At 36.6% G+C, this 26,015-nt stretch overlaps 1 protein-coding gene across 1 annotated transcript in view; it reads left to right on the forward strand.

Moving 5' to 3' along the window:
• The window catches only part of DNAH7 (dynein axonemal heavy chain 7), a 260,241-nt gene that overhangs the window by 156,247 nt on the left and 77,979 nt on the right, over positions 1 to 26,015 (forward strand). Inside the window, exons 44-48 of the mRNA XM_081815321.1 lie at positions 4,763 to 5,093; positions 7,057 to 7,403; positions 8,972 to 9,152; positions 11,510 to 11,695; positions 17,019 to 17,182. Of these exons, the coding sequence (XP_081671447.1) occupies positions 4,763 to 5,093; positions 7,057 to 7,403; positions 8,972 to 9,152; positions 11,510 to 11,695; positions 17,019 to 17,182 (1,209 nt within the window). The remainder of the gene's footprint in view (positions 1 to 4,762; positions 5,094 to 7,056; positions 7,404 to 8,971; positions 9,153 to 11,509; positions 11,696 to 17,018; positions 17,183 to 26,015) is intronic.

Consider the following 26,015-nt stretch of genomic DNA (forward strand, 5'->3'; position numbering starts at 1 on the left):
TGACACCTTATGTCTTTTGATTGGAGCATTTAGTCCATTTATATCTGGAGTGATTATTGATAGATATGAATTAATGCCATTTTATTACTTGTTTTGTCATTGTTTCTGGAGATTTTCTCTGTTCCTTTCTAGTCTTTGTCACTTTTGGTCTTTCTTTCTCACTGAAAGAGTCTCCTTTAGTATTTCTTGCAGGACTGCTTCAGTGATCATGAACTCCTTTAGTTTTTGTTTGTCTGGGAAACTCTTTATCTCTCCTTGTATTCTGAATGATAGCCTTGCTGAGTAGAATATTCTTGGCTGCATATTTTCCCATTCAGCACGTTGAGTATACCATACCACTCTCTTCTTGCCTGCCAAGTTTCTGTGGATAGATCTGCTGCTAATCTTATTTGTTTTCCCTTTGAAGTTAAGGACTTCTTTTGTCTTGCTGTTTTTAGGATTTTTTTCTTTATTTAACTCTGATGTTTTGGTGTTGGCAGGATTTTGTTGATTTTGATGGGAATTCTGTGTGCCTCCTGGATTTGGATGTTTGTTTCCTTCCCCCAGTTAGGGAAGTTTTTAGCTATAATTTCCTCAAATAAACATCCCCTCTCTTCTTCTGGGACTCCTATGATATAAATTTTATTATGCTTTATGGAGTCACTGAATTCCCTATGTCTACATTTGTGATTTAATACTTTTCTTTTTCTCTTCTTTTCAGCTTCATTATTTTCCACAATTTTATCTTCTGTATCATTTATTTGTTCCTCTGCTTCTTCCATTCTCATGGTCATTACATCCAGTTGGTTTTAAATCTTGGTTATTGCATTTTTCATTTAGGTCTGACTAGTTTTTAGATCTTTTATCTCTGTGGTAAGGGACTCCCTGGTGTCTTCTATGCTTTTATCAAGCCCAGCTAGTATCCTTATGATTGTTGTTTTAAATTCTGGATCAGGCATATTACTTATTTCTGTTTTGATTAGACCCCTGGCCATGACCTTTTCTTGTTCTTTCTTTTGGAATGAGTTCCTCCATCTTGGCATTTTGTCTAGGAGTCTGTCTTCTTCTCTGTGTTAGGAAAGCCTGCTATGTTTCCTGCTTCTGAGAGTAATGGCTCTATAAAGAAGAGGTCATACACTCTCCAGGGCCTGGTGCATCAGAAAGTGTTTCTAGTGTATGTTGTGTGCAGTCTGCTGCTGTTGTTTTGGCTGCTCTTTCCCTCAGGTCAGTCCTCTATGGAGTTTCTCCTTGCCTGCAATGGGGAGTGTTCGGACCTTGACCAAAGTGTGGTGAGTTTTAACTAGGTGTACTCTGGTCTGCTTGTTAAAAGAGACCTGATGCTCTTTCCACTAGAGCTGAAACTTTTCAGGACTCTGTGGTCAGTAGTCATGGTGCATGTGGGGGATTTGCACTGGTCTTTGAAGGAAGGGGCCCACTGCACTGGTTCTCAGGCAAGTGTGCACCAACAGAGTTAAGGGGATGGGCTTAGTGTAAGCCGTTTAGGCTGCCAGTGTTGGTGCTGTGCTGCTTCTGAAGTTAGTTTATGCTAGGGGGGAGGGGGGGAAGTGGCATCCACTGACTCTTTTGTCCCTGGAGAGGCAATGTCACCTCTCCCAGATGTGTTCCAAGAAAAGGGAACTGTCTCTCCCAATGCATCCCTGGGGGATCCTCAGATTGTGCCATCTGCCCCTGGGATATCTGCCATCCTACACAGGAGAACTGCAGCGCCCTCAGGGCTCCAACCAGCAACAGCTCCGGCCTCTAAAACTCCAGCCTTTGAACTCCACTGGTTGTAAAAACTCATGAAAGTCAGCCCCTTTCATTTTCCTAGTCAATGGCTTTGGGGAATTGTTTTCCCTGTGCAATCCCCTGTGCACTTCTCTTTCTCTCTCTCTCCCCCTCCTCTCTCTGTGACCAGGGCTCCCTCCCCTCTACAGCACCCATGATCCGTTTCTCCCCTAAGTCACGTCTCCACACCTCTTACCTTCCACAATGTGCAGTGGCCTCTTCTCTCCCTCTAGTTGTGCATTTTGTTCTGTCAGTCCTCAGATTGATTTCTTGGGTATTCAGAATGATTTGATTCTTATCTAGCTGTGTTCCAGGGAGGAGGCAAGCCTAGGGTTTCCTACTACTCTACCATCTTAACTTCCTTCAGTCTGCTGAGGGTGACTTTTAGATGCAAAAAAAGTTTATTCAAAAGCTTCTTTGGTTCTAAAAAATACCCAATGTGTTATAAAATGTAAAAACATTATATTAAGCTATAAAATTAGATATTTAAAAATGTTAATGATCTACCTTTTAAGGGGTTCTTCAGCTAATGTTTGGTCACATTCAAGAAGTTATTTAAACAAATTTTTTACTTTGCATTTATAATTTTTTTCATTGCATTTATAATTTTTTAAAGGTTTTTATTTCCCTTTTGAGGTCTGATTTAACAAATCAAACTTTCTTATGTACTTAAATAATTTTAAAAAATTAGTAAGTTAAACTAATACAGAGGGTGAGCCTTAAGTTCTTTTAAATGTTTAATATTACCTATAAACTTTGTGAGCTATTTTTACTTTAAAACAGAAATCTAGCTCTTGCTCAATTACATAATTTATATTGGACTGTAAGGTTGATCTGTGAATCTAACAGACTGAATTCTTTTAAATATTTAAAATATATACTTAAAACACCAACATTCACAGATTTCATGACAAAAAATATTGATGCAAAGTTTAATGTTTGCATATTAACTATATTTAATTCTAAATCTTCCTGTGCTAACCCACTATATCAAGCATTTTGAAGCATCCTTTCCCGTATTGTCCAGGATGCTACCTATATCCTGGTAGGACACTCCTCATCCATATTTACAGTGACTATTGTAATACCTTCTGCAGCTGGGGCATCAGAGCTTTCCTAGGTACCATGATCCATACTCCTGTGTTTAAGTCATATCATTACTACTTTTTGCATCTACCTAGTGAAATCTGCAACCCCTACCCAAGGTAGCTACATTACTTGACTGAATTTTATAATTGCTTTGGCTGTTAAAATAATTATCTTTCCATGTAGATCTTATGATCTTTAACTTAATGGAATGTTGTCTTTTTTTTCCCCCATATTTTCCCATCTAAGGATATTAAAACTTTTTGGAGGTTCTTAATAATTTTAGATATCACTTATGTCTCTGTACACTCAAAATGTTTAAGGCCATCCTAACTGAAAGAAATATTATGAAAATGAAGTACAACATTATAGGAAGATTGAAAGTAATAGTTTTCTAGGCATTTTTAGGTATTCTTATCTTCCTTTCAAATCTTCCTCTTTTTAAAAAAAAATTCTCCTTTATGGGGCACCTGGGTGGCTCAGTTGGTTAAGTGTCCAACTCTTGGTTTCAGCTCAGGTCATGATTTCGGGGTCATGGGATCAAGACCCGCATAGGATTCTGTGCTCAGCTGGGAGTCCGCTTGGGATTCTCTCCCTCTGCTCCATCCCGCCTCTCTCTCTAATAAAAAATAAATTTAAAAATCTTTTAAAAAAAATTCTCCTTTACCTCAACTAGGATCCCCATCCTGTGGTTACTCTTCCCTTAATAGCTAAAGCCTTCAGATCTCTTTATAGCCAGGTACTCTGGTACCCTAGAAGCAAGTTAGCAGGTCACCTGCTAGGACACCAAGTAGTTTAGCTAGCAAATCATTACATGGGATGAACCACAATATGGAAGCTTTCCTGTTCTTGTTTCTGTTCTTATTCAACAAAATTTTGGCTAAAACCAAATTCACAGATAATATGGTATCATGTATCTAGTCCCCCCATTAAGTCAAGCATTTTGCTGACTCAGAGGGAATCAATGTGTGACAAAACATAGCATACCCTCACTTCTAAAGGTTGTGTTTTTTTTTTTTTTTCCTGTGGCAGTCTTTTTAATGTTTTCCCAGTTACCTATTCCAGTTTGAGCCAGTTAAGCCCTCAGCTGAAGGGTATGCTTCTGCCTTTAGACAGTTTTCCGGCCGGTTTTTTACCTACTCCAACCTCCTTTTTGAAGATGATTTCTAAAATGTGTCACCTCTTACTTTAAAACATTATGGTGTATCAAATATTTTAAATGAAATGAATTATAGAGTTTTCTCTACATATAATGTATAATTATCCAGAGAACATATATGAATGCAGATAAAATGTTTAAAACACATTAAGATATTATCTTCCTAATCAATTATTATTACTTTGTAATCATCCGGCACACAAAAAATATTGAGTTTTATTATTATCCTATTTGTCATTTTTGTCTTAATAAAAAATTATTTCAAGATATTGAATACTTCCTAAAATCATTTGCCACTTTTGGCAACATTCAAAATAATATATTTTGGGCACTGAAGTTTGTTTTAAAGATGTGATTATAAAAAGGTTTTAAGGAACCGTAGTGTTGTAGGAATGAATTTCCCAAAGAGACTAATTTTAGGGGTCCACCATTCATTTTGATAAAGAGCACTCCTTGCCTATACCTAGTATATAATAAATTTAAAAATAACTTTTGAAATTCTGTTATATGCCTGGATATTGTGCTAGGCTCTGGAAATACAAAAACAAACAAGGCATACTTTTGGCTCTTAATTGTTTATAACCCAGTGTTCTAAAGTTAATAATTTTTGGCAAACTGTTATGTGAAAATCTTTCATACCACTCCTTTAGTTATGCCTGGAAAAAGCCTGAAAAGCTCAAGAATATTTCCATTTTTCCTTGAAGGGTATAGAACCTGATGCCTAACCTCATTTTATGTATTTGCTTCCAGTGAAGTCGTGAAAATGAAAAAGAGGTATGAAGTGGGTTTGGACAAACTGGATTCTGCCGCATCTCAAGTAGCCACAATGCAAATTGAGTTGGAGGCGCTACATCCTCAGTTGAAAGTTGCTAGCAAAGAGGTGGATGAAATGATGGCAATCATTGAGAGGGAGTCTGTAGAAGTTGCCAAAACTGAAAAAGTAGTGAAAGCTGATGAAACAATAGCAAATGAACAAGCTATGGCCGCCAAAGCCATCAAAGACGAATGTGACGCGGACCTGGCAGAGGCCCTGCCCATCTTGGAGTCAGCCCTGTCTGCCCTGGATATTCTCACTGCGCAGGTGAGAGCACAGCCACACCCTTGCTGGGACACACAGCCTGGCAGCTCAAGAAAGTGTTCACCACTGGGGGCTACGATCAAGTCTGTCTCTCCAAATTAGTCTCCACATTTAATGCATTCGAAATCATTTTCAAATTAGCAAAAGAATTTCCTAATTGACCTGAAAAAAGAAGTGCATGTGCATGACTAAGAATTTTGGAAAAGGAGGAAGCTGCCGAATTTTAGAACCTACCCTAAAACCTCTGTTATTTCAGGAACTTTGCACAACAACTTTGCAGTACAATGGTGGACAGAGGCATAAGACCTAAGTGTGTATTTTATTTCTAAGGTGCACCTTTTTCATATTTAGACACTTTCGTAATTGGCATACACCTTACAGTGGATGTGATAACATATCGCGTTAATGTTTGTTAGTGTTGGGTTTTTTAAAATTTTTGTGATAATAATATGGCCTACAATGTTATACTTTATAATAACATGTCTTAGATTGGATGAAATGTGGTATTAAAAATTTAGACATCAGAGGGGAATAGTTCAATTAAGGAAGATAAAGGTGAATTTTTAAACATAGTGTTGAGAATTGTGCTAAACTTTTGGGTGAGGAGAGACTATTAAGTTCTTTCTTCACACCTACTCCAATATAGACTTCAGAGTGATTAAAATTTAAATATAAATAATTACACTACTATAAAATAGTAGAAAATGCAGATCCTGTTTATATCTTGGAGTGGATCGGGACCTTGGATTTCTTAGATGTGAGAGAAATCAGAAAAAAAAGCTAAGCAAAACTGTAATATATATGCTCTGGATACTCTTCTTTTTTTTCATAACTGATAATTAGTTTTTTTTTTAAGTTATAAATTTTAATACCTAAAACCAACACATTTTGTTGGATATAAACATCACAGGCAGAAGTGTAGAAACACTCGGGGGAAATATTTGACCTAGATGGCAAACAAAAGATTAATATGCCTTTATGTAAAAAGCTCTTACAAATCAATAAGACAAAAATAGCTGTAAGATAAGATAGTAAATGATACAAAGAAGTAATTCACAAAAGAGGAAATACAAATAGTCAATAAACATATGAAAATGTATCCTACCTCACTTGTATTTTTAAAAAAACAGATTAATAAAGGATTTCTTGGGCTTATCAGAATGCTTACCCTTGCTGCTGAGGGTATATGTAGTAAAACAGGAACCCTTAGATACTTTCTGGAGAGTAGATTGTCAAGAGGTGTCAAAAGCTTTAAAAATAAAGGATTCGAAGTTCTTAATTCAACATGGCAATTGTAATAGTAAAAAAAAAATAGAGGAAAAATATAGATAGGGCATGAGAATTATGGCTCATGTCTATACAGGAGAAGGTCATGCAGCCATTAAAATGATGTAGGTGTTTCATAGCGTGTAAGGATGTTCATTATATCTTACTATTGAAATACGAAAAGTTTTAAAACAGCATGTATGTTATGTAGACTATAATTCCATTGGTCAAAGTGTAGCATATTCACTAGTTTATAGCATATATACATAGAAAAATATATAGAAGAAGTATAAATAAAAAACATTTGCAGTAGTTAACTAGATATTATGGGATTATAGGAGATCTTAGTATGTATAATTTCTCTGTATTTTTCTAATGTTTGCATCTATTACTTCCATAATTTTCAAGAAGCTACAACACTCTTATTTTGCAACAGCCAAATTTCTCTTATGTGTTTTTGAAGTAGACTCTATGTCATAAGTAATCTCACATTAGGGTATATTTCCATTATTCTTTTTTGTTTCTAACTTTCCCTTTTGGACAAACTTCTCAATGCTTTTTTGACAGAATTCTATCACTGTTACCATTTCTACCCAATGAACAGAGTGACTATCTTATTATTTAGTTTGAAAATAAGAGCCAGTTACAAGTAACGCATAAACAGTTCTTTTTTTAATAATTAGCATGTTGTTATTTCAAGGACATTACAGTGGTAAAATCCATGAAGAGTCCTCCTGCTGGTGTCAAGCTTGTTATGGAAGCTATATGCATCTTGAAAGGCATCAAAGCTGACAAAATCCCTGACCCAACAGGTTCAGGAAAAAAAATAGAAGATTTCTGGGGTCCAGCTAAGAGACTTCTTGGTGACATTCGATTTCTACAGTCACTTCATGAATATGACAAGGACAACATTCCTGCAGCATATATGAGTATCATAAGAAAAAATTATATTCCAAATCCAGATTTTGTTCCAGAAAAGATTAGAAATGCTTCCACTGCAGCCGAAGGTCTGTGCAAATGGGTCATAGCAATGGATTCGTATGATAAGTAAGTACTAACAACAACAACAACAACAACAACACAACCCTGTGTTTTATTTTCCTGTTTGGTCATTTAGACACTATAAAACTTAAAAGCTATACAGGTGAGAGGCTCCTGGAAAATCATGTCTAGTATCTGCTATGTGTGTACATATTTCCTAGAGGCAAGACCATAACAATTATTTAGTATAATACAGTGATGCTTAAACATTTTTTGGACTCAGGAACCCTTTATACTCTTAAAAATTCTTGAAGGCGCAAAAAACATTTTTTTTTATTAAAGATTTTATTTATTTGTCAGAGAGAGAGAACACAAACAGGGGGAGCAGCAGGCTCCCCACTGAGCTCGAGGAGCCTGATGTGGGACTCGATCCCAGGACCCTGAGATCATGACCTGAGCTGAAGCAGACGCTTAACTGACTGAGCCATCTAGGCATCCCATGAAAAACTTGTTTATCTACCATATTAGAAGTTGAAATAGAGAAATTTTAAAACAGTATTAATTCATAAAGACATTACATGTTACATAAATAACTGATTTTTTTAATTCACGTTTTTCACAAAAAAAATTAGGAAAACAGTAGTGGTGTTTTATATTTTTGCAAATCTCTTCAATATGTGGCCAGTAGAAGATAGCTGGACTCTCAAATCTGCATCTTCATTCAATCTTTTGCAATATGTTGTTTCAGTTGAAATATATGAAGAAAATACAGCCTCACACAGATGTTTAGTTAGACAAGAGAAGATGTTATGGACTCCCCGAAGGGGATGAAGCATGTCTTGGACCACATTTTGAAAACCACCAGTATAATATATATTCTTTGTAAGACAAGGAGTCTTTTCTGGTGATTGTATGAGAACCACTTATATTGTGTACAAAACAGCAAAAATTACTGGTTGTTCTTCAAAAAGCGACTATTACAGGATGTCTTTCAAATTCACACACAATTTGAATCATTGTATATATAGTTATGCACTGTCTATGTTTTGGACCATGATGTGTTAATGATAAATTTTAATTTAATATTTTATCATTTGTTTAGAAAGCTAATATCACTGACCCTGTTTTCCAGATAGAAGATAATTTAGATCCATTCTTTTTCTTATATAGTCCCTTCTATTACCGACATACATATTTATGAGATGGCTGGTTTTAATTAAAGATGTATTCTGAAAATTTTTAAAAAGCAAAATGACATAGATGAAACACCTCACCTCCTAAGAATTACGCTTTAATGAAATAGACTAGTTTTCATAAACGCTGCAATATTTTACATGAATAGATTATTTTCCTTTTGAAAACCACCAATATTCATACTGTCAATAATCTAATACTTTATATTAGGTAAAAAAATTACTTATTTGAAAATGTTATTCATATTTGATATCTATTTGAATCATTTATGTGCTGGGGTCAGGTGTGATAGCTCGATGAAATACGGAATATGGAAACCAGCATAGGTTTTGCCTCAAGATGCGTTTTGAGTTATAGTAAGCATAGAAAAACAAATTCAGTGTAGAAAGTGTACTACAGTATACAAGATATCTCTAATTTTCTGATTTTACTTTTTGCAGAGTGGCAAAAATAGTAGCTCCTAAAAAGATAAAACTGGCTGCTGCCGAAGGGGAGCTTAAAATTGCTATGGATGGTCTTCGTAAGAAGCAGGCCGCCCTGCGCGAAGTTCAGGACAAGCTGGCCAAGCTTCAGGATACCCTTGAGCTGAATAAGCAGAAGAAGGCTGATTTGGAAAACCAGGTATGTGACGCTATAGACAAATACGGGCGAATCCTAATTACTTTAGTAAGAATGATGCTTGCGCCAGCAAGTAATAGCTACATCTCCTGTTTTCTTCCTGGTTGGGGATTGGCAAACGATGGCCCACGGGCCAAATCCAGCATTGCGCATTTTTGTATGGCCCACAAGCTAATATATAATAATAATAATAAATAGTTTTGACATTTTTTTAATGATTATATAGTAAATGGTTGTATAAATACCTGCCTAATAGCATCAGTTTTGCCTCTCGATCCACAAAGCCCCAAATTTTTAGTTTTGCGGCCCTTCCCCCCCAAAAGAAGTCAATCATCTCTACCTTAGATTACCAGAATATTGACCTAGATTATTTAAATAATTCTTCACTTCATAGGTAAGGAAATGGAGAACCAAAATATTAGGTTGTGTAAGAGGTAATGGCAGAGCGGAGATAAGAACTCAATACCCAGAAACATACTGTGTCCCCTGAAAGTTATTTTAAGACTAAAAAAGGTGATACTGTTTATAATAAGTAACTGCTCAAGTCTAATTATGTTCCAGGGGGAAAAAAGTCAAAATATTTTATAAAGTCAATATTTATTGAATGCTTACTCTGCGAGTCACGGTTGTTCTGAGAACAGTATGTATTATCTCATGTATTCTCGAGTCACGGTTGTTCTGGGAACAGTATGTATTATCTCATTTATTCTCAAAACAGCCTTCTGAGGGAGGTCATCTTTTTGTATCATTTTGTAGAAACTAAAGCATAGGAAGGTTAAGTAACTTGCCTATGGTCAACCCAGCTTCTAAGCATGAAGGCTAAAATCTGACTTTAATAGCTGTGCTCTTTCCCAGACTTTTTTCCCATAGAATATGACCACAAATTCTGTATTTATACAAATATGTGACATTGTGCTCATCTTTAGAAATATTACTTACTACAGGGCATGATGTCCAAGTGGTCAGTTTTAGTTTAAACAATATAATAGGTGGGTGTGTGGTTTACTGTAAACATTTGCCAACTTCATTGTATGTTTGAAATTTTTTATTTTTTGTGATAAAATTTTGGAAATCATGATCTTGTAAAATGAATATATGCTTATATGTGTACTAAAACTCTGCTTTTAGAGGCAAAATTTTAGTTAAAATATTTTTATTTAGTAATTTCTGATGGCAACTTTACTGTAGTCCAATACATGATTCAATATATTATAAACATTACTGAAAAAAGAATGAAGAGAGAAGCCAGGAAGACAGAAGATATTAAAAGAGGGAAAATTAAAGGACAAAATATTTAAATTTAGGAAGTATCAAAAATATCCCCAATTACATACTGTTGCTTTTTCAAGCCTATCTTTAGATAAACCAATTTAGTATTTTATATCTTTTGGTCTAAAAGCATTTATTTAATATAAATATTAATAGCATTAGGAAAAAGTATAAGCCAAATTCTTATTCCACAGTAATTTAAATGCCTCTGCTTTTATCAATTGTTTACTTCCTCTCTTCACGTCAGTCATTTCATTTTGAACCTTAAGCTAACCTTTGCTCACTCTTGTCTTTATTCAAGAATAACGAGGTTAAGTCACTTAAAATTAAACTACAATAATTCAGGTATTCTACTGGAATATTGCCATTGCATGGGTTGAAATGGCTTTTCCCCAAGTTTTCCACCTTCATAATTATCCTTTTTCTTTTTTTAATCACATTGCTTAATTACGCATAATCAAATTTGGTTGACAGTCTTCTGCACAAAGTAGGCTCTCAGCTATTGATTGATGTCCTAATTGAAGGTTAATTGCAAGTGTGTGAGTAGGTTGACACAATTTAACAACTTGAAAATTGTGCTTTGCAAGTAATCATAAATTATTACAACTTTTAAACATTTAACCTTTAAAATTATCGTTAAGTCAGCCATAAGTTAAATGAGGGAAGATTTTGATAGAACATTTGAAATAAAATGCATTTAGAGTATTTAAATTTGAGGGAAAACATTTATATTTGCAAGAGAATGTCCTTTATTACATAAGCAAATTTCAGTGTCTCCTACTGTAGATCATTCCCTTAAATAGAGCTATTCTTGCATTATGTGATGTATATCCACTAAAAATATCATAAATTGTGTATACTTCATTATACATACTTACTGCACACACTTTATTATGAACACAATTCTCAATTGTCATGGACTTGCCAGTCTTCATAGTGAGATAGCTCACATTTTTTTAGAGAGTTAAAAAAAATTCCAGATGAAAGTTCGTAATTAAAAAAAGAACTTATCTCAGAGGCCAAAATCTTGCAGAAATTTTCACTTATTTTCTACCTGTGGATGTTGATAAGAGCTGACTTTTATTTTTGAGGTTGACTTGTGCAGCAAAAAGCTAGAAAGAGCCGAGCAGCTGATTGGAGGCCTTGGGGGTGAGAAAACACGCTGGAGCCTTACAGCTTTGGAGTTGGGGCAGTTGTACATCAACCTGACAGGTGACATCCTCATTTCCTCAGGAGTTGTTGCTTACCTGGGTGCCTTTACATCGAGCTATCGACAGGTAAAGAATACTAGTCGATTTCTAAGGTCTCATCCTGACCCTCCCATTTTAGCCAGTACTGACTAATCTTAGAGGATTTTGTTGGCTTGCTTTTTGTTTTTTTGGTAAGTATGAAGAACAAATGTTTCCAAGTGATTTCTATCTAGTTGTGTATTTTAGTTATTCTGTAAATTGGCTTGATAGCCATAAGATGCCATATCAAATATTCTTCTAAAATCAAATTGTTTTAGAAACAAAAACACTAACTTTAAAAGGTAACATGAAATGGTAGGCCCTTAATGACAGAATTTCAGTTCCTAAACAAGTATAAAGATATCAGGATTTTTTTTTTTTTACATCTTTTTTTTGGTGTGTGTGTTTGTGTGTGTAATCAACTACACTATGAGTCTCAATAATGAATCATTTCAAAAATCACTTCGGACACTAAAACTTCAGGGGAGGAAAAGGCAAGCTGGCCTAGAACTGAATCTGTAAGTGGCTTCTTTTCTTAGAAAACAAATGCCAAGTGTCCTGCTTCGAATTACCACCCCTTTGATGGATTCTGCCTCATTCTTTGTGACCCAGTTCCCATTTCTATTTCTTCTTCCTGCTTTTTCCTTCCCTCCTTTCAGTCCATTCCTGAATGAGACCCCATATTGTTCAGCTCTCTTTTGAAAAATTGAACTGGAATCTGACCCAGAACATGGCCCTGTCAAAGCAGAAGAGACTTAGAAAAATTAAAAGTACTGAAAGAAAAAGAAAAGGAGGGTAATGAGAATAAGGAGAAGAGAGAAATTTTAAAACATTTAGCAATAGCTTCTGGTGTCAAGCAAGTAGAAAAAGAATAAATGATAACTCATTTTTTGTTTTTCTTTTTGTTTTTCTTTTTTTACATAACATTTGCTTTTACCTGGTCTCAGCTGAGCCTTACTTAATTTGGGAGCTTTCTGTTAAGTAGGGTTGATTCTTGGAGGCCACGGTTTTAGTTTGTTTGTTTATTTTCAACCAAACCAATTTAAAATCTTCATATATATGGTCTTTCTGTCTCTTTGGGATCTGGTTGCCCTGGTCCTGGTACATGACCTTCATATTCTTCCTCACTTTGTTCATTTGTATCTTTGAATAACTGTTTGCTGCTAAGGCATTAACATCTTGTAGCTCAAACAGTTAATGTTTAGCATGAAACTATCTGGTAATAGGTTTGTTTGCTCTATGGTTTCAGAGACTGAGGCTTATAAAGAGGAAGGGAATTGCTTAGAGCCACATAGCTGGTTAATGACACAGCAGGATTGAGACTTGTAGTCCCTTGAATCCTCATTTAGCACCCTTTCTACTCTCCTAAATCAACTTGGAACAATGGAGGGGATAGCGGCGGCCACCCTTACCCTTCCCTGCTGGTTCCCAACACACCCTTGGGCACCTGTACTGGCTCCTGCTTAGCATCCCAGAGCCATGCTGAAAGTCCCTTGCCTCCCCACCCTGCCCTCTCTGACACATGTGTTCCGAGGCCCTGGATCTTGCTGACTGCACAAACAACCACTTCCAGAGCCCTGAGGTCCAGAACTGAGACCTTGGAGTTTCCTGGCAGAAGCACAGTGACACTCAAGCTAGACACAGATACAGCCAAAACTCCGAGCTCCTATGAACTCACATCCTCTGTCCTCACCCCTGATTCAAACAGCCATGTCATCCCATCCCAGTTCATCTCTGTGAAGGCTTGAAGGCAATTTTACCCCTGCCTTGCTTCACTATAGCTACCTAGGCTTTTACTTTTCTTGAGTCTTTAAGGTTGCTGTTCCTTCCTGTGAATGTGTTCTCTATGTCCCCCTCTGACCCGCCCCCTCTCTCGGGTCAGGGCAGCTATCGGGTTACACCCCATCAAAATTTTCCCATTCAGTTGTAAGCATAAGGTTATAGCAGCGAGTTCAGTGTCTGCCCAGATGCCTGCCTGGCTTCCTGCACTTTCATGTCTAAAACCAGCACCTGTGGCTCTTTGTTGGCAGACTTCCCTTGGGTTCTTAGAATCCACTTTGCCCAGTGTTTGGAGAGCTGGAATTGCCTGGGGATTTATCTCCCACTAGGGCGTGCCTGGATGAATGACTGACAGAGGTGGGAGCATGAGAGTCGGGCTCCCTTCCCTCTGGTTGGAACAGCTCTAAGAACTAACTTATCCTCCCTGTGGGATCAAACCAAAGCCACCCGCTGTAGAACTTTGGCCGATCCCTCACCTTGTGTTGGCTTCTTCCCAGTCCTTGCACTGCTCCCCCTAGCATCCCTTCCTTAATAAATCTTCATCTCAGAGTCTGCTTCTGGGAAACCCAACTAAGACAAAAAAGCCTTCCAACGATCTTGGTTCTTTTCGAGCATCAAAGTCTCAGGATACCAAGAGCCCTCGATAAATAGCTGGATCCCCTCCTTCCAAGCTTAAATCTGAGTAGCTGTTAATTATTCATCAACCCCTTTGTAGAACTTCTGGCACTCTTCATAAATAAGACATAGAAAACTCCAATTCTTCTAGCATAACTGGGCCCAGGGTACTTTAATTGCCATGCCCATGCCAATCTCTGAAACAGAATCCTACAGTGCTGTGAGGACACGTAAGCCCTGGAGTTGAATTAATTTGAACTTTCTCAATTTCCCTGCCAACAGTCAAAGTCAGAACTGTGTTGGTGGTGGTGGATATTTTCACCAAGGTGACACTCCTAATGGTCACTTTTTCATTTCTACCATCTATTGCACCAGCTGACTACTAGCCAAGGCTCTTTGCTTGTATTTAGAGATGCTTGTTCAGAGCATCTCATGTTCGTTTCAGTTACTGTCTGCTGCTGTACCCTTTTAGACGTATAATTGGGCCACTTAAATTTCTAATCCACAAATATGATGAAATTGAATAAAAGATGTGAGCAAAATGCGTGAAAGGGTTCAAAAGGTACAGATTTCTAGGTATAAAATAAGTCCCGGGATGTAATGTATAGCATGATGACTATAGTTAATAATACTGTATTGTATATTTGAAAGTTACTAAGATCTTAAAAGGTTTCATAAGAAAAACATTTTTGTAAATATGGTGATGGATGTTAACTAGACTTACTATGATGGGTTCACAATATATACAAAGAGCGAATCATCATGTTGTGACTACTATCATGTTATATGTCCATTATATTTTTAAGAAAGAGACGAAAAGGGCGCCTGGGTGGCTCAGATGGTTAAGCGTCTGCCTTCGGCTCAGGTCATGATCCCAGGGTCCTGGGATCGGGTCCCACAACGGGCTCCCGGCTCAGCGGGGAGCCTGCTTCTCCCTCTGACCCTCTCCCCTCTCATTCTGTTTCTCTCTCGCTCGCTCTCTAAAAAATAAATAAAATCTTAAAAAAAAAAAAAGAGACGAAAAAATAGAAAATAAATCTATAATGACATAAATTAATACATTTTAAAAACGAGTGCCTGACCAAGCTAGATCCTTACAGTTACAAGTACCTCCCCACAAAATGCCTCTTCATTACAGAGGGAAAGGGGGCAAGGCAATGCCGAAGCTGTAGTACAGTATTTCACAAGAGCTGCCTTCATTCAGTGTTGAATCCTGATTAAAAACTCTGAATTCCTCTTTGGGGTAGTTTGCTCAGCCCTCACCCCAACCATTTCCCTTCTCAGGCTCTAATACTCCGGGTTATAATAGACGCTCAACTTACGGAGGCCCTCAGCAACCTAACGCCGGCGGGGGGTGGGGGTGGGGGGCAGCCCCTCCTCTGCCGCACCTGTGGAATTCCTCACACTACCGCATCCCCGGGAAGCCTGTGCAGCCGAGCTACCCCTCCCGCCTTCTGCTTGCGTATATAACCACCTGTTACGGTTTTACTTGTGCTGTTACCCTGTATCTGGGCGCAGCCCCCTGAGAGGCAGCTTTCTCTCATTGGGCAATACAACTAACAAGAAGTTCTGCTTTTCGGGGCACCTGGGTGGCTCAGTTAAGCGGCTGCCTTCAGCTCAGGTCGTGGTCCCGGGGTCCTGGGATCGAGCCCCGCATCGAGCCCTGCATCGAGCCCTGCATCGAGCCCCGCATCAGGCTCCCTGCTCGGCAGACAGCCTGCTTCTCCCTCTCCCACTCCCCCTGCTTGTGTTCCCTCTCTCGCTTTGTCTCTCTCTGTCAGATAAATAAATAAAATATTAAAAAAAAAAAAGAAGTTCTGCTTTTCATCTGAGTGTCTTATGTTGTGTCCCATCTTCCAAAAAAGCTTTAATTATATCCAAGATCCTACGATTATGAGATAGAAGCCCGGCAGGCAGCAGCTTAATCGAGTGATAAAAATCAGTGTCATCGGTAAATGAAGAATTGGAAATCCCGTACGTACCACGTACCATGAAGGGATGCAATGAACACGACATCATTTCTATGATATTCCTGCAAAGGTGCATAACTTGAATCATGGAGGAACATCATAGAGACGCAACTGTGGGACCTTCTACAAAATAAATGATCAAGGTCCTGAAAGTCATCAACTGCCCCTCACCCGTTGTGGCCTTTCATGGCAAACCTAAGAGAATGTTGGTGGAGGCTGCTCAGCAGGAGCCCAAGGCAGAGATGGTGGTGCCCACTGTGCCCATAGCATTCTCCTCTGCCTGTCGGCGGGTACTGACACCTTGTGTGTCTGGGTCTCCTCCCCATGTCTCTTCCTCACCTTTATTTCCTCTGGTCATGTCTTTCACTGTTTCTGAACTTATTGATATGTAGCCTCAAATTGGACCTTGACTTCTGACTTCCTGAGTGTGAACCTGGACTGGAAGTACCTTTTTGATTTCCGAGCAGCCTAGCACACTGTGCCCCGGGTGGGATGTCCCAAACTCCAGTATATGTCCTGATCCTTGGTGCCTGATAGTCCTGCCATGGTCCCTTCCCCACCGGGCATGCAAGAAACAGAAAAACTTGTTTTTCTGTGTCCCCTACCAGTTTAAAGTAGATTTACTTTTATTCCATAATACTGTATTAAGGCTTGCCAGATATTTGTAATTTAAAGAAAATGTATAGAATAATGATGGTTTACAGCTACTTTGTCAAGTACACCTTTAGAATAAAAATCGGCAATTGTTTTTTTCGGATGCAAAATTCTGACTTCAACTTCACTATTAAGTGGTGTATCTAAAATTAACATTGGATATCATTCATTTTCATTTGAATGCATAGTGGACCTTCTAAATTATAATTTGAAAAAATCTGATAAATTGGTTTTGAGGTGCAGTTTCAACAATGGTTTGTTGACTCAAGGAATAAAGTGTAATTGAGGAATTTATGAAGTATTCATTTGGTGATCTCCAGCTTCATTTTTGTATCTCTCTGTATGTCTTAAAGAACCAAATCAAGGAGTGGACAAATTTGTGCAAAAGCAAAGACATTCCCTGCTCTGATGATTATTCTCTTATGGGTATCCTGGGAGAAGCTGTGACAATTCGAACCTGGAATATTGCTGGGTTACCTTCCGACTCATTTTCCATTGATAACGGGATCATCATAATGTAAGGAAAATACTTTTCTCACAAGTGATCTCTATTAATCAGTTGATTTATTTATCCATGCATCTTTTTAACAATTATAGCTAGAAAACTTTTATAGTATTGAAAAATTTTTACTTAAATCATTAATTAGCTAAATTAAATATGAATAATCACTTCCTTCTCCTAGTAATGTTAGAATGATGGCATATTGGAGACTGTAGTAAACAACCAAAAACCCTAATGACTTTTACTTAATTTTTAATCAGCTTTTGGCAAATGGAGCAAAACCCTACCATGAGTAAATGAAGTCCAAAATATTTATTCCCATAAAATTGCAGGGTTTTTGTTATTGCAGGTTAATGAAATGTGCAGCAGTGGGTTGTTGGTAGTGATGGGTTCAGGTGTACCAAATTCTTAGTCCCTGCTGTGTGTGGGACTAGCTTCAATGATCTGGATACATTTCTGGTCCTGGGCTGATTGGGACATTCAAGATATAGTGGATGCTATTCCTGGAATGTCCTGGTTAGTAGACAAATCCCATGGAAATTGGGCTGGGAGTATACTGCAGGCTCATCCAGCCTCACCTTTTCTGAAGGTCTTATCTCCCAGAAACCAAGGATGTCAGCCTGCCCCAGTATGAAGACAGTCATGATTTGTGTTATTTCCTAGTTCATGTTACCATGGGCCTTCCATCACTGGAGCAGTCACTGGGGCAGAGGTTTTAGCAGATTAGGAATAGCACAGGTAAACCCTCAGTAGAAATGTTCAGTTCCGTGACTGAACATGACTATTTTAATTAGTTGTTAGTTTACTACTGAAAAAGTAATTGATGTTGTAGTACTTAAAGAACAAATGGCAGACACATGAATTTTTAAAATAGAATTAACTACTACGTGTGAAGACTGGTTATTCTTAAATTTTGTGTATGTAATATTTATGAAAATTATTCCACAAATTAAAACTCTGATGAACATGTTTCTTTACTGCTCAACAAATGATCCTGATATATATATATATATATATATATATATATGGACTTCTTTAGCATATATTTTCTGAATTGTTTTATAAGGATTTGAGGTGAGTGCAATTTGAATATAAGTAAAAATCTGATAAGACCACCTAGGGGAAATTAAAGAAGTAGTTACTTCTGGTATTTCAGACAAGCTCATCCTTATATTTGGGCCCTGAATTAAATTCAAAGCTTTCTAGTAATTAAGGCAAAAAAGAAAAGCTGTGTCACATGGTTCTCATATTTTTAACCAAGTAAATCACACTTAGACCAACTTTTTCAGGAACTAACCTTAAATGTAATTACTTTATTGATTTGGAGAAAAGACTACAAAGCTTTTCTTTGGGGAATGAAAATTAAGTACTTGGTACTCTGCTTTCATAATCTAAATCAATCCAGAAGAGAAATGATAGCATCTAGATAAATGATAAATATGTGCATTAGTTGGCCACTGAAACAGATTTTTAAGTGCGTTTTCACAAGTACAGGATGACAGCCAGTTTTTTAAATTGTTTAACAAGTCGGTGGCACCCAGAGAGTTTGTGTTGATGTCATAATGTGAGAATACAATTAGACATTGACACAGATGGGAGGTTTCTGAAAGTTTGGAAGCCCACTTTTACTTTGCCCAGCTGTATCAGTTAACTTCAGCCTACAGAATAATCAGATTTTTTTCTGGTTTTGCTATTGCTATTTTTTCTCTTTCAGAAAAAATACTTTGCTTTTTCCAAGCACTTGTGAATGTAATTGATCATGTCCCGCATAATGGTAGTTCTGTCTTTATTGTTTCGATTAGCAGGTTATATACGTTTGTTCCACCTGGCAGGATATCTACAACCATTATATTCATTGGAGGCTAAGTACCTTCTTACTTTTCAGCAAATGTACTCTTTCTTTTGGGTCCAGTCATATTTCAATAATAATAGAACATTGATGAATATTTCTGCGTTTAAGATTCCAAACCTTTTAGTGATTGTTTTTCAAGGTAACAAATTCAAACTTCAGGAGAGAAAGAGGTAAAAAATGGTGTAAATGAGCCAGAACTCCCTTACATTGTTTGTAAAAATGTTGAAATATTAGCAGAAAGTTACGGTAGCAACTTTACTAAGAAAGAAATAGTAACATTTTTCATTCTTGGCTTATTTTGTCAGTGTCTTTTGGTAATCTTATACTGAGAGGTTTCGGTAAATAGGCTTAAGGTGATCATTTTGAAGTATCAGATAAGTATCTTATTTACTTGCCTAGTGTGTTCTTCCATTCCCCAGAGATATTTGCTTGATAATGATAATACCTAATACTGAGCACTTACTAAAGACCTAATCCTGTGCTAAGTGCTTTTTACGTACTATTTCAGCTGACTGAAGAGTTGATTATTTGGGGAAACGGGAAGAATCTATAAAATTAAATAAGTTGGAATATAATTAACTTTTGGAGCTATTGACACCTGAAGGTCCTTGGCTAATCAGAATTTCAAGGGCTAGTGATAACATTAAATGTAATTGGATTGTATCTGAACATTTCACAGGGAAATAGTATTAAGATTGTTTAACCACTTGGTAAATAAATCAGACCTATATATCTAATACAACTCTGTTTTTTAAAAATGTCTTTTAGTTTTCATTTCTATAGGAGTCAGATAAATTAGATTTATTTCAATAGCAGTAATAACTGAGAGGAGCACCCACCTTTCATTGTCTGTTTTTATCTGTTTTTATGTATGTGTGTAAAAAGGAATATAGCAAAACTCTTTGAGATGCACCTCTGTTATATATTTAAATTCTGTGTCCTTCCATGCAGACTATCCTGAACATGTATGATCACTGTTAGAGGTCTGTATTTTGCAAAAGTCCCAAAGAGGACCAAATAATAATCCTCTCTAGATAATCACAAAAGAACAAACAGTATTAAACTTGGAATGCTGAGTCTGTAAAAATTCAGATTTCATTTGGGAACCAGATTTTAAAGCATTTCTAGATTCAAGAATGTTGGGTGGAAGAAGTAAGAAAATTGTGTGGAGAAAGATGTTGTCTTGTCAAAAAATAAGGCAAAATAATGGAGAGGAATAAACAGTAAATACGGTGCTTGTTCATTTCAAATTCAGGATTTATATTCATCCAAAGAGTGAAGCTGTTTAAACCAATATGTGTTGCATATAGCTCTCCACAATAACTGTTATTAAAACCCCAGTACATTCTTCTCTACTTACCCTGAAGAATGTCTCCTTTGAAATTTTATTCATTTGATATGTTATTCTATAGACGCCCTAATCTTTAAAAGCAAAATTTGCTTTAAGGGGCCGCTGGGTGGCTCAGTCAGTTGAGTGCTGCACTCTTGCTTTCAGCTCAGGTCATGCATGATCTCATGGGTGGTGAGATCAAGCCCTACACTGGGCTCCGTGCTCAGTGCAGAGTCTGCTGGATTCTTTCCCTCTTCCTCTCCCTCCCCCTCGCCCCCTCTTCCAGCTCATGTGTGTGGGTGTGGGTGGGTGTGGGTGTGCGCACGGTGCATGCTCTCATAAATAAATAAATCTTAAAAATAAATAAAAGCAAAATTTCCTTTAAAAGAAAAAACAACTGAAGTCACAACATTGTCCTGCTTTTGAATCAAAAAGATATTATATTGGGGGTGTTGTTTGGGGAAAATAAGTTTCATATAATTGTTAACTGGGTATGGAACAGCATCTCTGTCTGTATAAATATACCGAGATAGTACTTGTATAAATATATATATATAAATAGTAAATATATATAGTAAATATATAAATATATATAGAGTACTGTGTAAATACACACACACACACACACACACACAATTGTTCCAGCACAACATTTTTTAAAACATTACTTTTTCCGGGGCACCTGGGGGGCTCAGTTGGTTAAGCGGCTGCCTTCGGCTCAGGTCCTGGGATCGAGCCCCACATTGGGCTCCCCCCACTTGGCGGGGAGCCTACTTCTCCCTCTCCCTCTGCTGCTTCCCCTGCTCATGCTCTCTCTCTCTCTGTCAAATAAAGAAATAAAATCTTAAGAACAAAACAAATAAACAAAGAAACACATTACTTTTTCTGTTGAATTGTTTCTACATCTTTGTTGAAAGTCCGTTATCCACATATATGTAGGTCTATTTCTGGATTGTCTATTCTGTTCTATTGATCTACTTTTCTGTCTTGATGCAAAAACTGCATTGCCTTAATTAGTATAGCTTTATATTAGGTCTTGAAGTTAGATTATATGTCTTCCAACTTTGCTTTTTTTTTTTTCAAAATTTTGGTGTCTATTTTTTACCTCTCATTATAAATTTTGGAATCAGTTTTTAAATATCTACAAAAGATCCTTGCTGGAATTTTGATTGGAACTGCATTGAATCTATACATCAATTTGAGAAAAATTGACAATAAGTCTTCTAAAGAAAACACAATATATCCCTGTTTTAAAAATTTTTCTTTTTTTTTAAATTTTTATTTAAATTCTAGTTAACATATAGTGTAATACTGGTTTCAGGAGTAGAGTTTAGTGACTCATCACTTAGATAAAACACCCAGTGCTCATCATAACAAATGCCCTCCTAATACCCATCCCCCAAGCCCATCCCCCACCAACCTCCCTCCCAGCAACCCTCAGTTTGTTCTCTATCATTAAGAGTTTCTTATGGTGGGGTGCCTGGGTGGCTCAGTCATTAAGCGTCTGCCTTTGGCTCAGGTCATGATCTCAGGGTCCTGAGATCGAGCCCTGCATTGGGCTCCCTGCTCAGCGGGAAGCCCGCTTCTCCCTTTCCCGCTCCCCCTGCTTGTGTTCCCTCTCTCGCTGTCTCTCTCTGTCAAATAAATAAATAAAATCTTTAAAAAAAAAAAGCTTCTTATGGTTTGTTTCCTTCTCTGTCTTTTTTTCTCCCTTCCCATATGTTCATCTGTTTTGTTTCTTAAATTCCACATATGATATTGTCTTTCTCTGCTTTATTTCACTTAGCATAATATATTCTAGCCCCAACCACATCATTGCAAATGGCAAGATTTCATTGTTTTTGATGGTTGAGTAGTATTCCATTGTATATATATGCACCACCTCTTTATCCATTCATCAGTCTATGGACATTTGGGCCCTTTCCATAATTTAGCTATAGTTGATAATGCTGCTATAAACATCAGGATGCAGGTACCCCTTTGAATACCCCTAAATACCTAATAGTGCAATTGCTGGATTATAAGGTGGTTCTATTTTTACCTTTTTGAGGAAACTCCATACTGTTTTCCACAGTGGCTGCACCAGTTTGCTTTCCCACCAACAGTGTAAGAGGGTTCCCCTTTCTCTGTATTCTCGCCAACATCTCTTGTTTCTTGTGTTAATTTTAGCCATTCTGACATGTGTGAGGTGGTATCTCATCATGGTTTTGATTTGATGAGTGATGTTGGGCATCTTTTCATGTGACTGTTAGCCATCTGGATATCTTCTTTGGAAAATGTCTATTCATGTCTTCTGCCCATTTCTGAACTGGATTATTTGTTTTTTGGGTGTTGAGTTTAATAAGTTCTTTATAGATTTTGGATCCTAACCCTTTATCTGATGTCATTTGCAATATCTTCTCCCATCCCATAGGCTTTCTTTTAGTTTTGTTGATTGTTTCTTTTGTTGTGCAGACACTTTTTATCATGTTTCTGTTTTTTTTAGATATCCTTTGATTTCTTTTTTTTTTTAAAGATTTATTTATTTATTTGAGAGAGCGAGAATGAGAGAATGAGAGAGAGAGAGAGTACATGAGAGGGGGGAGGGTTAGAGGGAGAAGCAGGCTCCTCGCCGAGCAGGGAGCCCGATGCGGGACTTGATCCAGGGACTCCAGGATCATGACCTGAGCCGAAGGCAGTCACTCAACCAACTGAGCCACCCAGGCGCCCCTTGATATCCTTTGATTTCTTTCATCAGTATTTCATTGTTAGATTTATATCCAATACTTTTTAATTTTTGTGTGCTATTGTAAATGGTACTTTAAAAAAGTTTATTCAGTTGTTCATTGCTGGTATTTGAAAAGCAATTGGTTTTTGAATATTGACCATGACCTTGTGACCTTGATAAATTCATTTATTAGTTCTAGGATCTTTTATATAGAGTCATTAGGATATTGTACAGAGACAAACTCTGCAAATAGAGGCACTTTCATTTCTTAATTTCTAATATTATGCCTCTTAATTTTTTTTTTCTTGGCTTATGGTACTGTCAAGGACTTTTTTTATTGGCTAGTGTAAGAATACTTGTTATACAAATAAAATTTACACTGGCTAATATAATGTTGAATAGGGGAGATGAAATTGCACATTGTTGCCTTTTCCTAATCTTAGGGGAAATGAATTAGCCTTTCACTAAGACATACTGTATCAGCTGTAAGATTTTTTGTACATCCCTTTTATCAGGTAAAGGAAATTCCCTCTGTTCCTAGTTTGCTGAGGGTTTTTATCTTTAATACATGTTAAATTTTGTCAAGTGCTTGTTTTGTGTCTACTGAGATATATTTTTTAAGTTTAGTTTGTTAATATGGTGAACTGTACTGATTGATGTTTTAAATGTTTGACTAGCCTTGCTTTTCCAGGAAAAACCCTACCTGGTCTTCAAGTATTCTCCTTTTTATATATTTCTGATTCAATTTGCTGGTACTTTGTTGAAGATTTTTCTGTTTATGAGGGATATTGGTATGTGCTTTCTTTTTTTTTTTTTAATGTCTATACAGTTTCATTATCAAGGTAATGCTGTCCTCATAAAACAAATTGGAAAGTGTTCTCTCCTATTCTATTTTCTGGAAGAGATTATGTAGTATTATCTCTTCCTTAAATGTTTTGCAGAAATAACCAAAGAAACTATTTGTGCCTGGAACTTTCTTTGTTGGGAGATGTTATCTATGATTCCAAATTTGAAAGAGTTGAAGTTATCTTAATAGTTAAAGAAAATTTAAGTTATCTATTATTAAGTGAGTTTTGGTAGTTTCTATCTTTCAAGAAATTGGTCCATTTCAACTAAATTGTCAAATTTGTGGGCATAGAGTTGTTTGTAGTATTCCCTTGCCATCCTTTTAATCTCTGCAGGATCTGTAATGATAATCTTCTTTATCATTCCTGGTATCAGTAATTAGCATTTTCTTTGCTTATCTTGATCAGTCTAGCTAGAGTTTGATAATTTTTCCAGATCCTATCTAAGAATAAGGCTTTCATTTCATTGTTTTTCTCCATCTTTTTGGTTTTCCATTTTATTGACTTCTGCTTTAATATTTGTTCTTTCCTTATGCTTGTTTCTGGCCTAAACTACTCTTCTTTCTGTGGTTTCCTGAGGTGAATGCTTAAGTTACCAATTTTAGATTTTTCTTCTTTTCTAATCTATTCATTTACTGCTGTACATTTCCCACTAAGCACTGCTTTAGCTGCATAGCACAAATTTTGATATGTTGTATTTTCATTTCGTTTAAAATACATTCTTATTTCTCAGAGACTTCCTCTTTATAGGTCTTTTAAAAATACATTAATTTCCAAATATTTGATACATTTTAAGGTATCTTCTGTTACTTTTTAATTTGTAACTTAATTCCATTATGTTCAGAGAATATACATTATATGATTCCAGTTCTTTTAAATATGTTAAGTTTTGGGGTGCCTGGGTGGCTCAGCTGTTAAGCGTCTGCCTTCGGCTCAGGTCATTATCCTAGGGTCCTGGGATCGAGCCCTGCGTCGGGCTCCCTGCTCCGCGGGAAGCCTGCTTCTCCCTCTCCTACTCCCCCTGCTTGTCGCTGTGTCTCTCTCCGTCAAATAAATAAATAAAATCTTTAAAAAAATGTGTGAAAGTTTGTTTTATGGTATAAATATGGTCTGTCTTTGTGAATGTTCCTTATATACTGGAAAAAATACGTATTTTGCTATTATTCAGTAGTGGGTTCTTTAAATGTCAGTTAAGTTGAGTTGTGTGATAGTGTTGTTCACATCTTCCATATCCTTGCTAATTTGCTGTCTACTTATTGTCCCTTCAGTTCTATTAGTTTTGGCCTCATGTGTTTTGGAGCTCTGTTGTTAGATACATAGGCACGTAGGATTATTATGTCTTCATGGTAAATTGACTCTTTTATTATTATGTAATGTCTCTCTTTATCCCTGATAATATTTCTTCTTAAGTCTATATACAATTCAGCTTTTTTTTTATTAGTGTTTGCATGGTGTATCTTTCACCATGATTTTGTTTAATGTAAATATATTACTATATTTAAGGTATCTGTATCTTGTAGACAGCGTACAGTTAGAGGTTATATTTTTCCAAACTGATAATCTCTCTCCATTAATTAGTATGTTTAGACAACTTTATACTTAATGTGGTTGGTATAATTGTATTTAGATCTACCATTTTATTATTTTCCTTTTCTGTTTTTACCTCTAATTTTTGTTGCTCTGTTTCTCATTCTATTGGATTATTTGAATAATCCACAATTTTTAGTATTCCATTTTCACTATAATCCTTTGCATTATTTTTTAGTACAAATTTTTCTATCTACTTAGAGATAATATTTTACCACTTCAATTAAAATCTAGAAGGCTTGCAACCATGTAGGTCTCCTTTACCCTCCCCTGATTATGTTACAGTAGTCCTATGTATTACATCTGTATACTTTAAAGCTCCCCCCAACTTAATGTTTATTGTCTCATATTTTAAAGAAGTTAAGAGGAGAAAAACAGTCTAATGATATTTACCAATTCATTGCTCTTTTTTTTTTTTTCTAAAATTTATTGTGGTATCATTTCCCTTCAGAGTGAAGAACTTTAGAATTTGTTTTCTTTGTCTGCTGGCAAAGAATTTTCTTAGTTTCCTTGATCCGAGAATGTCT

Source organism: Leptonychotes weddellii, chromosome 3 (genome assembly GCF_054177405.1).
Source record: "Leptonychotes weddellii isolate Sample4059 chromosome 3, ASM5417740v2, whole genome shotgun sequence".
Taxonomy (NCBI): Eukaryota; Metazoa; Chordata; class Mammalia; order Carnivora; family Phocidae; genus Leptonychotes; species Leptonychotes weddellii.